This window comes from Leopardus geoffroyi, chromosome B2, assembly GCF_018350155.1.
Source record: "Leopardus geoffroyi isolate Oge1 chromosome B2, O.geoffroyi_Oge1_pat1.0, whole genome shotgun sequence".
NCBI lineage: Eukaryota > Metazoa > Chordata > Mammalia > Carnivora > Felidae > Leopardus > Leopardus geoffroyi.
In genome coordinates, this window is record NC_059332.1 from 51,191,190 (window position 1) to 51,203,682 (window position 12,493).

A 12,493-nucleotide genomic window follows, 5' to 3' on the forward strand; every position below is an offset into this window, starting at 1 on the left:
AGACTTCACTTGGTGGATGTGGTCTGTGAGTCCCTCTGAGCAAGGAATACTGCTAACACTGGAGTGGATGACTGCTCTCCTGCTCTTTTCAAAGGCTCGTCTCATCAAGGAACCCTCCTGTGATAAATAGGACAGTATGGTTTTCAAACTCCTTAAGTGGCCACCATACTAAGAAATAATTTACATGTGACTCAATACATACCTGCTCAACATGCTCACAAATAACCCAAAAGTTTGACCTAATACTGTTTGTGGTAATTGGTACTCTTCATCTTATTCCATTTCTTTTTTTCTTTTTTTTAAGTTCTGAAGAGAAGAAAACAAATCTAGGGAAATCCAAATTTATTTCTCAACCCACTAACGGATCATGACCTGCATGTAATAGTAACGTTCTGGGGCGCCTGGGTGGTCAGTAAGTTAAGTGTCCGACTTTGGCTCAGGTCGTGATCTCACAGTTCCTGAGTTCAAGCCCTGCATCAGGCTCTGTGCTGACAGCTCGGAGCCTGGAGCCTAGAGCCTGCTTCAGACTGTGTGTCTCCCTCTCTCTCAGTTCACTCCCCAGCTGGCACTCTGTCGTGCTCTCTCTCAAAAATAAACATTAAAAAAAAATTTTTTTTTAAGTAGTAATGTTCTGTAACGTAAATGAGTAATTACTTTGACATGATACTAGATGGAAGCACCAGCAAATATTTAGGCATGAGACTCCTCCCCGCCCCCGTTCAAAACATCACCTTCTCTATCTGCCCAAACAGAGATACCACAATGGAGAATTCGTGCCTGCAATACCACAGGTCAAGGATGTAAAAGAGAACCAACTTCAGGGAACTAAAGTTTCACTTAAGTGCCATTTCAGGAGAAGAGTGGGGTTTCCCCCCCCCCCCCCTTAACCATCTGAGCAGTCTTCACAATCTCACTTCTTCTCCTTACATCAGGCTGCCTATTTCTAACTTGATTGTCAAAACTTGAGGGTAGGAATTTTACTCTTCCTAAAAACCCTATACTCTGCCCAGACACATGATTGAAGCAGAATTTTCAAGGGGGCTGGAGAATAGAGGATAGATCGTAAAATGCCCACAATATACAAATGAACATGTATAATATCAGATGCTGTGAAGAAACAAAGAACTTCAGAATAAAACTGAAGAATTACCAGCAAACACAATCCTGTACACTCCTTTTCTGTCCCAAGTATGACAAATCCCTTCTAGTAGAAATGTGAATGACTGATCATTATACTTTTCTAACTTAAAACAGCACAATTCCTTCAACTGTAAAAAAGCAGAATTATCTTCCAATCTTAGAAACAGACAAACGAGTTTTGCAAGGAGACACAGAGATTCTGCATTGGCGTACCAGCACCTTGACGCTTAGGTCAAGAGTAATAACATGGACTAAAGGTAAGCTTACACCTAAGCAAGCCATGGAAGACAGATGGTAAAAACAGACGCAGTTTTCAAAAAAAGCATTTAATTATTTGAATTGTATCTACATGCGACTTTCAAAAACGGAACGGAGAGCGCAAAACGCTTTGGCAGAAAAAAAAAAAAAATTAATCCAAAGGGGCAACGCTTTCCAGATCTTTCCCATAAACGATGGTTCAACATACTGAGAATACAACAACATTTCACCTCTAGGCAGAACACATGTTGAAGCATTGATTTGTAAAGTTTAGACATTGGATCCAGGCCACGGAAAACCACTAACAAATCCCAACTGTGAAGCTTCAAGAATTCCCATTTAGAATTAAACAGGACAAGGAAGTTTCCTTCCCTTTAGGAAAACCGAGCCTTAATTTCTACAGAGGTGGTGCAGCAGAAGAGGGAGGAGGGTGAAGAGGGTGCGAGGTGACTGATGAGAAGTTGGGAGGTTTAAAACGTAATCTACATGAGATGGGGCAGAAGCGAACATCCTTAAAACCTGACTCCTAGCAGCAATGGGCCTTCTAGGACAACTTTGTGCCTCTCTCACTGATCACAAAAACCCATTTTTACACGGGGCGGTAGATCTCGAAACGCGGCCGGCACATGTATCAGACTGAGAACTCCTATAAGCACCAAATGTCACACCTGCTCAAGCTCGCGCCCTCCCAGCGCCTACCCCGTTTTTGTGAATAAAGGGGGAAACCCGTTAAGAATGAATGAATGGGATGGAGAAGTCTGGTGAGAAGGCTCAGGCAGGGCCCCACACCCCGGACGCGCGCCAGGCGAGGGCAGGGACAGCTCGTCCGAGGACCCTAGAGGCACACCGGATGACACGGACCACCGTGGGGCCCCGGGGCGCGCCTCGCAGAACAAAGGAGGCGCGGGGTGGCCTGACAGGGGCGCCAGGCGGGGGCGGAGGCCGTGGGCGCTCACCTCGTCGCCCCACTTGAGCACGTCCTTGTGCCGGTCCTTGACGGCGTGGTAGATGTGCAGGAACTGGAGGATCCCGTGCCGCCGCACGTGGTCGGCGTGGCGCTTGGTCTCCTCCCAGCTCAGCGGCGAGCCCTGGGACAGCAGCCCCATGGCTGCCCCCTCCTCCTTCTCGGGGCTGACGGCTGCCGCTCTCTCGGGGCGCTGGGCGCGAGACGGACACTCAGCTGCCCGCACAAGACGCCGGAGGCAGCAGCTGCTCCGCCCCGCGGGGGCGCCCTCGTGCCGCAGCCGGCGGAGAGAGGGAGGGTCCGCTCCTCTCCCGCTCCCCCGCGCGGGTCCTTGCCGCCCAGGTGACCGACTCAGGGGTCCGGCGCACCGCACGGGCACAGAGGCAGAGGGCAGGAGGGCAGACTGGGCGGCTCTCGGCCAGGCGGCCTCGCCCGCTCCGGCTCCCGCCCCGCTCCTGCTCCCAGGCGGTGGCGACAGACCCCACCGCCGCGGTGCGGCAGCGGCTCCCGCTTCTCTTTGCCAGTGTCGTGCACTGGCTTCTTCCTACTTGTGACCAAGACCTGCGCCGCCACCGAGCATGCCCAGTCTTCCTATCTGCTCGCTCGCCGCTCCGAGGAGCGATCCGTAGCTCCGGATTTTATAGACTACGGGCGAGGGGCGGGGAAAGAAGGCGGTGCAGAAGAGGAAGCGTGGCCAAGCGCCCAAAGAGACACCGAGGAGGCTGAGGAGGAGGCGTGCGCAGGCGTGGTTGGGGCGGAGTCGAAGGGGAGGCGCTCACCCGGCGCCGGGAGAGTGAGATTCGCCCCTCTTTAAGCAAAGGAAACGTGTGGAAACTCGTTTTCTCTAATCCAAAGAGATAAACTTTATGTTGGAGAAGAAATGTGATCATTTGAATTAATGAACAACACTCTATATTCTTTGTGAGGTGAGAAAAGCCCTCACACTTATAAAAAACAGGTGAGGGCAGCCAGGTATGGTAATGACTCTGTAGCTTGGTAGTCAGATAAAACACCTGTTCAATTCTCGTTTCCACTATTTACTGACTGTGGGACCTTGGGCAAGTTATTTCTACACCCGTGTAAACTTATATTAATTCTATCTTTTACGTTGTAAGAGTGTGCACGATGCAGACGTGCATAGAGTTGATGACCAATACATTACCTGGTTATTTTTTTTTTAATTTTTTTTTAACATTTATTTATTTTTGAGACAGAGAGAGACAGAGCATGAACAGGGGAGGGTCAGAGAGAGAGGGAGACACAGAATCCGGAATAGGCTCCAGGCTCTGAGCTGTCAGCACACAGCCCGACGCGGGGCTCGAACTCACGAACTGCGAGTTCATGACCTGAGCCGAAGTCGGACGCTTAACCGACTGAGCCACCCAGGCGTCCCCATTACCTGGTTATTAAGAGAAATACAAGCTTGTGTATTTATACGATATGTATATATATGACAAGTATTTCTGTATTCTGTAATTATTTGACCTATATTCTTTGCACAGACACCATTCATTGCAACAAAAGGGACTTTGTCAACATCTACAGATGGATTTATTGAAGGAATCTTCTCCAAAAGCATATCCCTCATCCAAACCTAATATTCATGACTAAAATGATGTTCATGTGAGCTTACAAGAGAGTAGAGGATTTTAGAAGCAGCGGTATCTCAGCCCCAAGTTATTGTTCAATAAATATGTGTTGACAGAGTGCTGATGTGTCAGCGAGGGAGAAAGTGACAGCAACTAGATCACACACATGAGGCCAAAAGTGTATTCCATGAACTACAAAGTTAACATTTCTTAAGCACTTATTAACTAACTGCTGAGAGGATATATGACAGAAGTCCCTTCTCCCACACCCTTCCTATTGGATGTGCCCCGCTTAGGGCTTGGGGACATGGAAACCCAAGGTTTGGTTATAATGCTACAGTGGAGTGTGTGTATGTGTGTGGGGTGTGGGGGGGGGGGCGTGGGTTTGTGGGGGTGTTTGAAGCTCAGGAGAGGTTTCAATCCCCAGCACACAGCAAGGATAAAAACCAAGCTTCATTCTAATTTGTTCACAGCCAACTCGACCTCAGCTGCTGCTGCATCCACTCTTCTTTGTACCCTCTGCACCAACATCACCAGGCTTGTTTGGTCCTGGCTTTCCACTGATTTTTCTGCTTGGAAATCTCCACCTGACACATTCCTGTTTATCTGCTCAGTCCCAGTTATTCCTCTCCTTAATTTGGTTGCATTTTTACATGCCTCTAGTTCTACATTATGATAGAATAATTTTAAAAGTATCTCTACACTGACTTCCTCTGGGATAGTTAATTTATGCCTCTCATATCTTCGATTCTAGAAAAGTGCTTCCTCTGTATCTTACTTCCTAAGGAAGGCAGGTAGTGTGGGGATCTAGGAGAGCAGTGTTGCTCATGTTTCACATGCAAGTGAAACATCTAAAAGATCATTTTTTATTCTCAAAATCTAGCATTTACATGGGCCTGCATTGTTCAATACAATAGCCATCAACTACATGTGGCTACCCAGCATCTGAGGAATGGCTAATTTGACTGTAAAACTAATTTTAGCTTTATTTTAATCCACTGAAATATACATTTCAAACTTGAAATTCCATTTGGTTACTGGAAAACTTTTACATAAATTTGGAGCAGGTTGGGAATATGAATTTACTTTTTTGCCTGTTAATTTTATAAAATGGAAATACAGATTTCTATTGAAATCTTAGTGGCCTAAGAGACCTACTGTGAGTGTAATACACATACCAGATTCAAAGACCGTACAAAAATAAGCATGTAGATACCTCATTAATAATTTTATATCAAATTACATGTTGCCCTAACAGTATTTTGGCTATGTTAAGATACAGTATGTGCTTAAATTAATTCACCTGTTTCTTTTCCGTTTTTAAAGGTGGTTAATGGGAAATTTAAGATTATCTTTGTGACTCGCATTCCACTTAATTGAAACAGCACAGGTGTAGACATTTACGCTTTGCAAAGCACACACTCTTCTCCTACACCTGCTGCATTTCCTCACAATACCTGAAGCTGGACTCTTGGGAGAGTGTCAGTTTCATTTTAATGAACAAACAGGTATGGGGGAGGGGTTCAGTAAGAGATTTAAGTTCAAGTCTAGCCAAAATTCTAGATAGCACTGCATGTAGTGAGAGGGCTATAATTTGAGTCACTCAGTCCCAGGTTCCGGGTGACAAAGAAGGGGGCCTCTCTTATTCGAATTCTAAACCAGCACCCCCGAGAGCCCCTGGGCTCAGGACAATCCCAAATGGGGTGCAGCATGATGGTACTATTTGTCAGTTATGTCAAATGTAAACTGTGGCCGGCACAGTGCCTTAATCAATTGCTGTTACAAGGAGAAAAAATCCCCAGCACAGATCAACGGAATTACAGTCAACAGTCAATCCCCTCTATTTGACAGTGTTTTTCATTTTTAGGTTTACTTCTTCGGTACTTCTACGAGTAGGTTTTCAGCGACTAGCCCCAGACAGATCGTTCAGGGCTTTAATGACCACTAACGGGAAACGGTGCCCATAGACTGCAGAGTCAGCTCTTCTTCAGGCCTTGCTCAAAGCGGATTCCCGGTCACATCTTCCGCGGAAAAAAAGCCAGACTCTGTAGGCTCTAACCAACCGTTGCTCCTGGCGATCAAGACGACGCTTTCACCTTTCACGCCTCCTAGCCCCGACAGTCGCAAGCCCCGCCTCCAGGGACGCCTGGAAAACTCGGACCACGGAGCAGTGAAGCTGGGGACCCGGAGCAACCGCGCGGCCGAGCTGAGCATGCTCGGAGGGCGGCTCGATAGCGGGAGGAAGCGGCGCGGGCGGCCGGCGCTGCACGCCGCGTCGTTGTTGTGATACAGCCCTCGCCACGTGACTGCGCCGGGCCCGCCTCCAGGCGCGCGGTGCCGCCTCCCCGTGACTCAGCACTTTGTGCCTGTTCTGTGCTAGAGGTCACTGCCGGGGATGCTGCTTGGGGCAAACTTTTGGCCCTCCACTCCTGACACGCTCCCATCCCCCACACCCGGCTGCTGCTCCTAAGTGTTGCAGCAGCCATTTCAGACTCATTGGTTTTCGGGCCTCTTGAGTACGGAGGAAAAAAATCTATTTCCCTGTGGTCATGCCAGTTCCAATTTTCCCTGAGTCAGCAGCTCCGATGATAGCCTGGAGCTGACCGCCCAAAGATCAAACGAGGAAAGCAGAGGGACTTGTGCCTAAGGGTCTCTAAGGGAGAAATTTGCAGGTTCAGGCCGCTTTGCGGTCACCCGCCCCAGCCCTTACTGCTCTGTTTGGCTTAAACGTCCTCTAGATGGTATCCCGGCCGTCGCAGTAATTTACTCTTCATGGTGCACCTGCTTTATGCCGAGCACTTTGATCTAGAATCCATGGAACAATCCTGGTTGTTGCCATGATCCAGTAATAGGAACAGGTAGTGGCTACTCAGGGATCTGAACTACAGTGCACTTTCTACTACAACTCATAGTCTGGGTGGAGCTGAAGGCCTCCTTCTGTGGGGCTCCTATCTTCTTGATGCCACCTCCGCTAAGCCCTCCTCTCCTCTGACATTCCCTTTCCCCCCAAAAACCTCTGTTATGACGGTGAGGTGTTTAAGATTTTCTTGCTTTGTGTTTTAATTATTGGTAGAAACAACTAGTTGTTTCTCAACTCAAGTGCATACAGTACAAAATGCAAAAGATGCATAAAGGATTTTTTCCCTACCATCGCATTGTACTTAGAATTTGACTACATTGAAGAAATACCCCAGGGCTTTATCACAGAAGAGCAGTGCCCAAAAGACTGTGGTCTTCACCCTGGCTCAGGGGAGCGTGCCCAGTCCTTCTAAGCAAAGTTGTGTTTGTTATCATCAGGGACACTTCCTTCTTCACCTGAGGTTTCTCTCCCAGCCTAAACATTCTCTGATGTCAATACCACTAAGTTAGTTGAAAAAGTGCAATTTTTTTTTTTGTATTGTGTAGTATTTCTAACACATGTTGCTGAGATATGTTACTGTCATTCTAAGTCGACAAAACACTGAACCACCGTCAACTTGATTTTTAAAGCCGACTATTAGTTCATATGGATTTTTCAAAAATAAAAATGTGCTTATTTTCATATAGTCACAAAAGGTTTGCTCCCTCAAGTGAGGCCTATATTAAGATGAGGAAGCTTGAGTGTAAAGAAGATGGATAGGAGTCAATGGGATGAGATTAAAGATGTGGGAATGAGAGAGGATGCCTTTAGAAGATCTCTCAGGAGACATGATGGAATCCGGGACACATGTGAAATGGTGAGGTTTTTCATAACAGTATCACGATCTTATCAGATGCTGGGGAAGCAGATAAGGAGGCCAAGAATGATGTGTTGGGACAGGGAAGGGAATAGCTCAGCCTAGTAGATTCACTCTCTTCACTGGAGTATGGTTAAAGAAACACAATTTTTTATTGCAGACATCTCCCAGCAAGCAGAAAAGTACAGAGGACATAGTGTAATGCACCTATTACCCATCTTCAGTATCACCACATAGCTAATCTCATCTCAGGTATTCACCCCCTTCCCATGAATTTAAAGCAAATCTCACTGGCATCTGATCTCAGGTAGTTAGCTTTAAGTGATGAATGTAAAAGACAATTTGAGCAATTGGTACTGAGGGATGATCCAGGAAGATGAAAAGGAGAAAGCAATAGGCTAATCCCTTACTGGAAGTCAATTTCCTTCATCCTAAAATTGGAGACAGGTGATGTTATCCAATTGTTTTTATTCCAACTTTTCTAGCTATCGTTCTACATTAGGTGACCTTGCATTTGAAAACAAAACTAAAAAACCCTACTTGTCACATGTGGTATAAACTTTCACAGTGGCTGGCATGGGTAATTATTATTGTCAAAGGCAGCCCACTGTCAAATATGAGTAAGGTCTTTAAGACATGTATTTATGTTTTTGAAGATTCCTATTTTTTCTTCCCATTGCACTCACCTTTATTCACATAGATGTAAGCTTCATTCTAGATTAGATAACACCAAATAATTGACCTTTGGCACACAGCAATTTGTGGATGATGAAATGTGAAAAAGTGCCAATCATAATTACACCTACGTGGAAAGGCAACTATACTGGATACCAAGCAATTTTGCTTCAATAAGACATGTCCAAAAAGCAAAAACAAAAACAAAGGAATAACATAATTGTACTTCCGGGAGGTATTTTTCACACATGATACCCCCTGTTGCTGCTTATTTTAGTACTTAGTTATTTAATAGTTATTTTGAAGGGAAAAATCAACTCATCGAAAAACTGCCTATCCTACAATGCACGGGAGAGCCCCACACAAAGAACTATTCAACTCAAAATGTCAACAGTGTGAAGGTTGAGAAACCTTGGTCTACATGTATTAGGATTAACTCTAAATGTTACACGGGTGCCTTTCTTTAAACATTTGTGACGGGCACCTGGGTGGCTCGGTTGGTTAAGCAGCTCAGGTCATGATCTCACAGTTTGTGTGTTCGAGCCCCGCATCAATCGGGCTCTGTAATGACAGAGCGTGGAACCTACTTTCGGATTCTGTGTCTTCTTCTCTCTCTGCCCCTCATCTGCTCACACTCTGTTTCTCAAAAATAAATAAATGTTTATATGTAGCTATTGAATATACCACTAGTCTCCAGTGTGTTGATGGGGCCCATGATAAGAGGGAGTAAGGCCACTTCTTTATCTTGTTTCTCTTTTCCTTGTGGCCACTTCCTGATCTAGCCCTGGTCTACTCTCCTAGTCTTAGTTCTTGTCCATGTGAGACCAGTAATATATCAATATCAATATTAAATTTTTTTAATGTTTACTTGTGTGAGAGAGAGACAGAAACATGCACATGTGCATGCCCATGAACAGGGAGGTGGCAGAGAGGGAGAGAGAGAGAATCCAAAGCAGGCCTGGTGCTGTCAGAACAGAGCCCTGCGTGGGGCTTGAACTCACGAACCATGAGATCACGACCTCAGCCGAAGTCAGATGCTCAACCAACAGAGCCACACAGATGCCCCATCAATATTAATATTAAACTGCAGAGTTCTTAGTGCCCTGCTTACATTTTTTAAAAATTCAGTTTTAAAGAATAAAAACTCATTAGGTCTTAGAAGCTCTGTTACTACTGGACAGAGAATATGGCATACCAGAAAAGTCTTGGCTTGAGGGTTAGAACTGATTTGGAATCCCAGCTCTGGCCCCTCTAGCTCTGTGACCTTGGGCAAACTCCTGTGCTTGAGTTTCATCATTTGTATAATGGGGGAAAGCGATACTTTGATGAGTGCTTGTAAAGACTGAAAATAACATGCAGAATATCTGACACATATAGTGGGGAGGGGGAGGCTCACTGAATGGTACTTCTTTTTCATCAATTAAGGCAAGGTAGGAATTTTAGGAGACACAACATCACTACGTTCAAGCAGCAGTAAGCTCAGAAAATATCTTCCTGCCACAGATGTTTTCCGCTGTTGCACTGGTAAAAGGTTGCAGTTTCCTGGAAAGACACTCCCCTATTACTCAATTTTGCTCAGCACCTGTAAAAGCCAGGGCCACTAAAAACCGTCTCTGGCACTTTAATTTTTAATATTTTGTGATGACAGCCAGTGTTTTTGCTGTAAGAATAGTTGAAGCAAACCTTCACTGGCTCTTCTACCTTCTCCCTCCCCAAATAGACACCTGTACAAAGTAGAGAACAGCTTGCTCGTCAGCAGTCGACTCCGTGGCCTTGGGTAGGAACTTTATGGAACTATGCTTAAGGTTATCAGGCCACAGCTTATATATAAGGGGATGCCAGTAAGTTCACCAAAGACAGAGTTGCTATGAAGCATCACTTGGTGTGGACAGCTCTGCTCTGGCACAATCCAACGGTCACCTTCAGAGGAGTGTTCAGCCAGGGAGATGGGCACCAGATAAACACGTTGTTTTGCTTGTCCTTGATCTAGGGAAGGAAGGGGAACTAGTGATCAGGAACATTCACATTTATCCCCCCACCAACACCCCCCTGCAAAACAAGGCAGAGCTTCCCAAAAAGCATGGCTTGGAATACTAATATGCCCTAACTAGCAATGGGATACCAAAATGACATTCCCTTCAGCCCTTGCAGTGGCAAAGCAGGACCTGATTTGGGTGGCCAGAGCCTTCTGGTCTGGTCACATCTCACTGTGGACAGCAACATCCTTTACAGTAAAAACATTCTCAGTTTCAAGGTGTGTAATGTTGTGAAAAAGGTTCGGAAAGATTTCTATGAGGTGTTAGCCCATTTTACAGAGGAGGAAGTGGAGGCTCACAGATTAGGAAGCACACTCAAAGGCTAGCCAGAGACTTGTAAATAGCAAGTAAACAGCAGAACTTGTATTTGATTCCAGGTCTCTTTGCCTTCAGAGTCCAAATTCATTCCACTTTCCCTCTCACTGCTGAAAACAAAACTCAATCATATGTATCAACAGTAACACTTAAATTTTGAATAGGCCTTTATGGCCTGCGATGTGCTTTGGCAGAAGAAATGGGGAGTTGAGGGGTGAACGAATGAACATTTCTCTTATACCTATACTGAATCGTTTCCAAATACAGGGAACTAATCAGGGTTCACCTTGCCCTCAGCAAGGTCAGGGGCACAGTCCTGTAGTTGAGGGAATGTGTGATGGGGAAATTCACTAGGTTTTCTAAGTTGTAATTAGATTGCAATGGTCATAACAACAGCTAAAACCTTGAATGTGAGAACGTGTCCTTGAAGATAGTATTATTATTGAAGTTAGAGTTAGGCACTATCTTCTAGTTTTCAAATAACTAAGACAGTTTTTTACGGATGTCTTCTAATACTTAAGAACACAGATGAAATATGTCCATAAACTAGCTGTGAAATTAGTACCAGTGTTGATCTGGGCTACAAAGAACTTTTGGAAGTTTGGACAATATATAAAGTTCTGTGATTATACAACTAAGGCAATTCTCTGCCAGTTGAACTAAATTTGTGTTTATTTAACAAATATGTACTACGTACCCACTCTGCACGGGTCCTGTTCTTGGTGCCAAAGATACTGGGTGAAAGGGAAGAGCAACATTTCTGCTTTCATGGAGCTTTCTTGCTAGAGTGAGAAGACGGACAATAAACAAGAATATAAACTCAGTAATTTTAGGTGTTATTATGAAGAAAATAATAAAGAGCACCTATTGTTTCTGTGATGATTTATGTGTGTCAGACTGGTTAGTTCTGCTAATGATTTAGCTATGAGTGCTGTGATTTGTACCCTGAAAAAGACACCAGCCCTGGAGAATTTCCCTTTGCTCAGGCTGGGGATAAAATCTCTCAGTTGAAGAATTTTTCCCCCTTTATCTTCAGGTAGGGCATACAGCTTACTTCTTAGATGATTTCAAAATGAGGTAATCAGTGAGGAATGCTATTGAAAGATAGATGCTTTAGTTAACCTTTGATAGTCTCTGGTTTCTGTTATGAATCTACAGACCTTAGAAGCATAATATTTAAAACAGTATGTAAAATCTGAAGGGTTTATGAGAGATTTATAACGGGATTTATTCAGTAAGTCAAAATTGTGTCAAAATGTCAAGGAATACTTGATTTGACGTTAATTAAATTGACTGGACTTGTTACATGATTAGGGTTTTATTTTTTCAAACGTTACTTAGGGATGAAAATGATAATTGATAGTATGCCTTTGCTAACATTACACGATACTGTTCTGCAGGCAGACCATATTGATAAAAAGTTCCTAGTGCAGATGGTGGAATGCTTTAGTATTTAAAGCTAAAGAGGAAAAGTGCAAATAATCACATTTTTCAGAAATTTGGTACATTTGATGATAATCTAATCCATACTCAGTATATTACACCCAAAGTGGCTTATGAATCCTATTTTTTTCCTTGTAAGAAAACAATATAAATTCTGCTTGAAGATGGCATCCTCAATCAGAGTTTTCTCTCTTTTATCTATTCAAAATTTTTCTAGATGGTGGGGGGGCACATGGCTGGCTCGGTCAGTAGAGCACCTGACTCTTGATCTCAGGGTTGTAAACTTGAGCCCCATGTTGGATGTAGAGATTACTTAAAAAAAATAAAATCTTTAAAAAAAATTCTAGATGTAAAAAA

General features: G+C 44.4%; 2 protein-coding genes across 7 annotated transcripts in view; both read right to left on the reverse strand.

Moving 5' to 3' along the window:
- Positions 1–2,985, reverse strand: part of GCLC (glutamate-cysteine ligase catalytic subunit) — a 50,454-nt gene extending 47,469 nt beyond the window's left edge. Inside the window, exon 1 of the mRNA XM_045498551.1 lies at positions 2,355–2,985. Coding sequence (XP_045354507.1) covers positions 2,355–2,504 — 150 coding nt within the window. The 5' untranslated portion in view covers positions 2,505–2,985. The remainder of the gene's footprint in view (positions 1–2,354) is intronic.
- A 7,165-nt stretch (positions 2,986–10,150) lies between these two features.
- The window catches only part of KLHL31 (kelch like family member 31), a 131,146-nt gene continuing 128,803 nt past the window's right edge, over positions 10,151–12,493 (reverse strand). For all 6 annotated transcript variants that reach the window (XR_006717283.1, XR_006717278.1, XR_006717276.1 and 3 more), the window contains 2 exons: positions 11,391–11,475; positions 10,151–10,328 (listed from right to left, as the gene is read on the reverse strand). The gene's annotated coding sequence lies outside the window, so the exon portion shown is untranslated. The remainder of the gene's footprint in view (positions 10,329–11,390; positions 11,476–12,493) is intronic.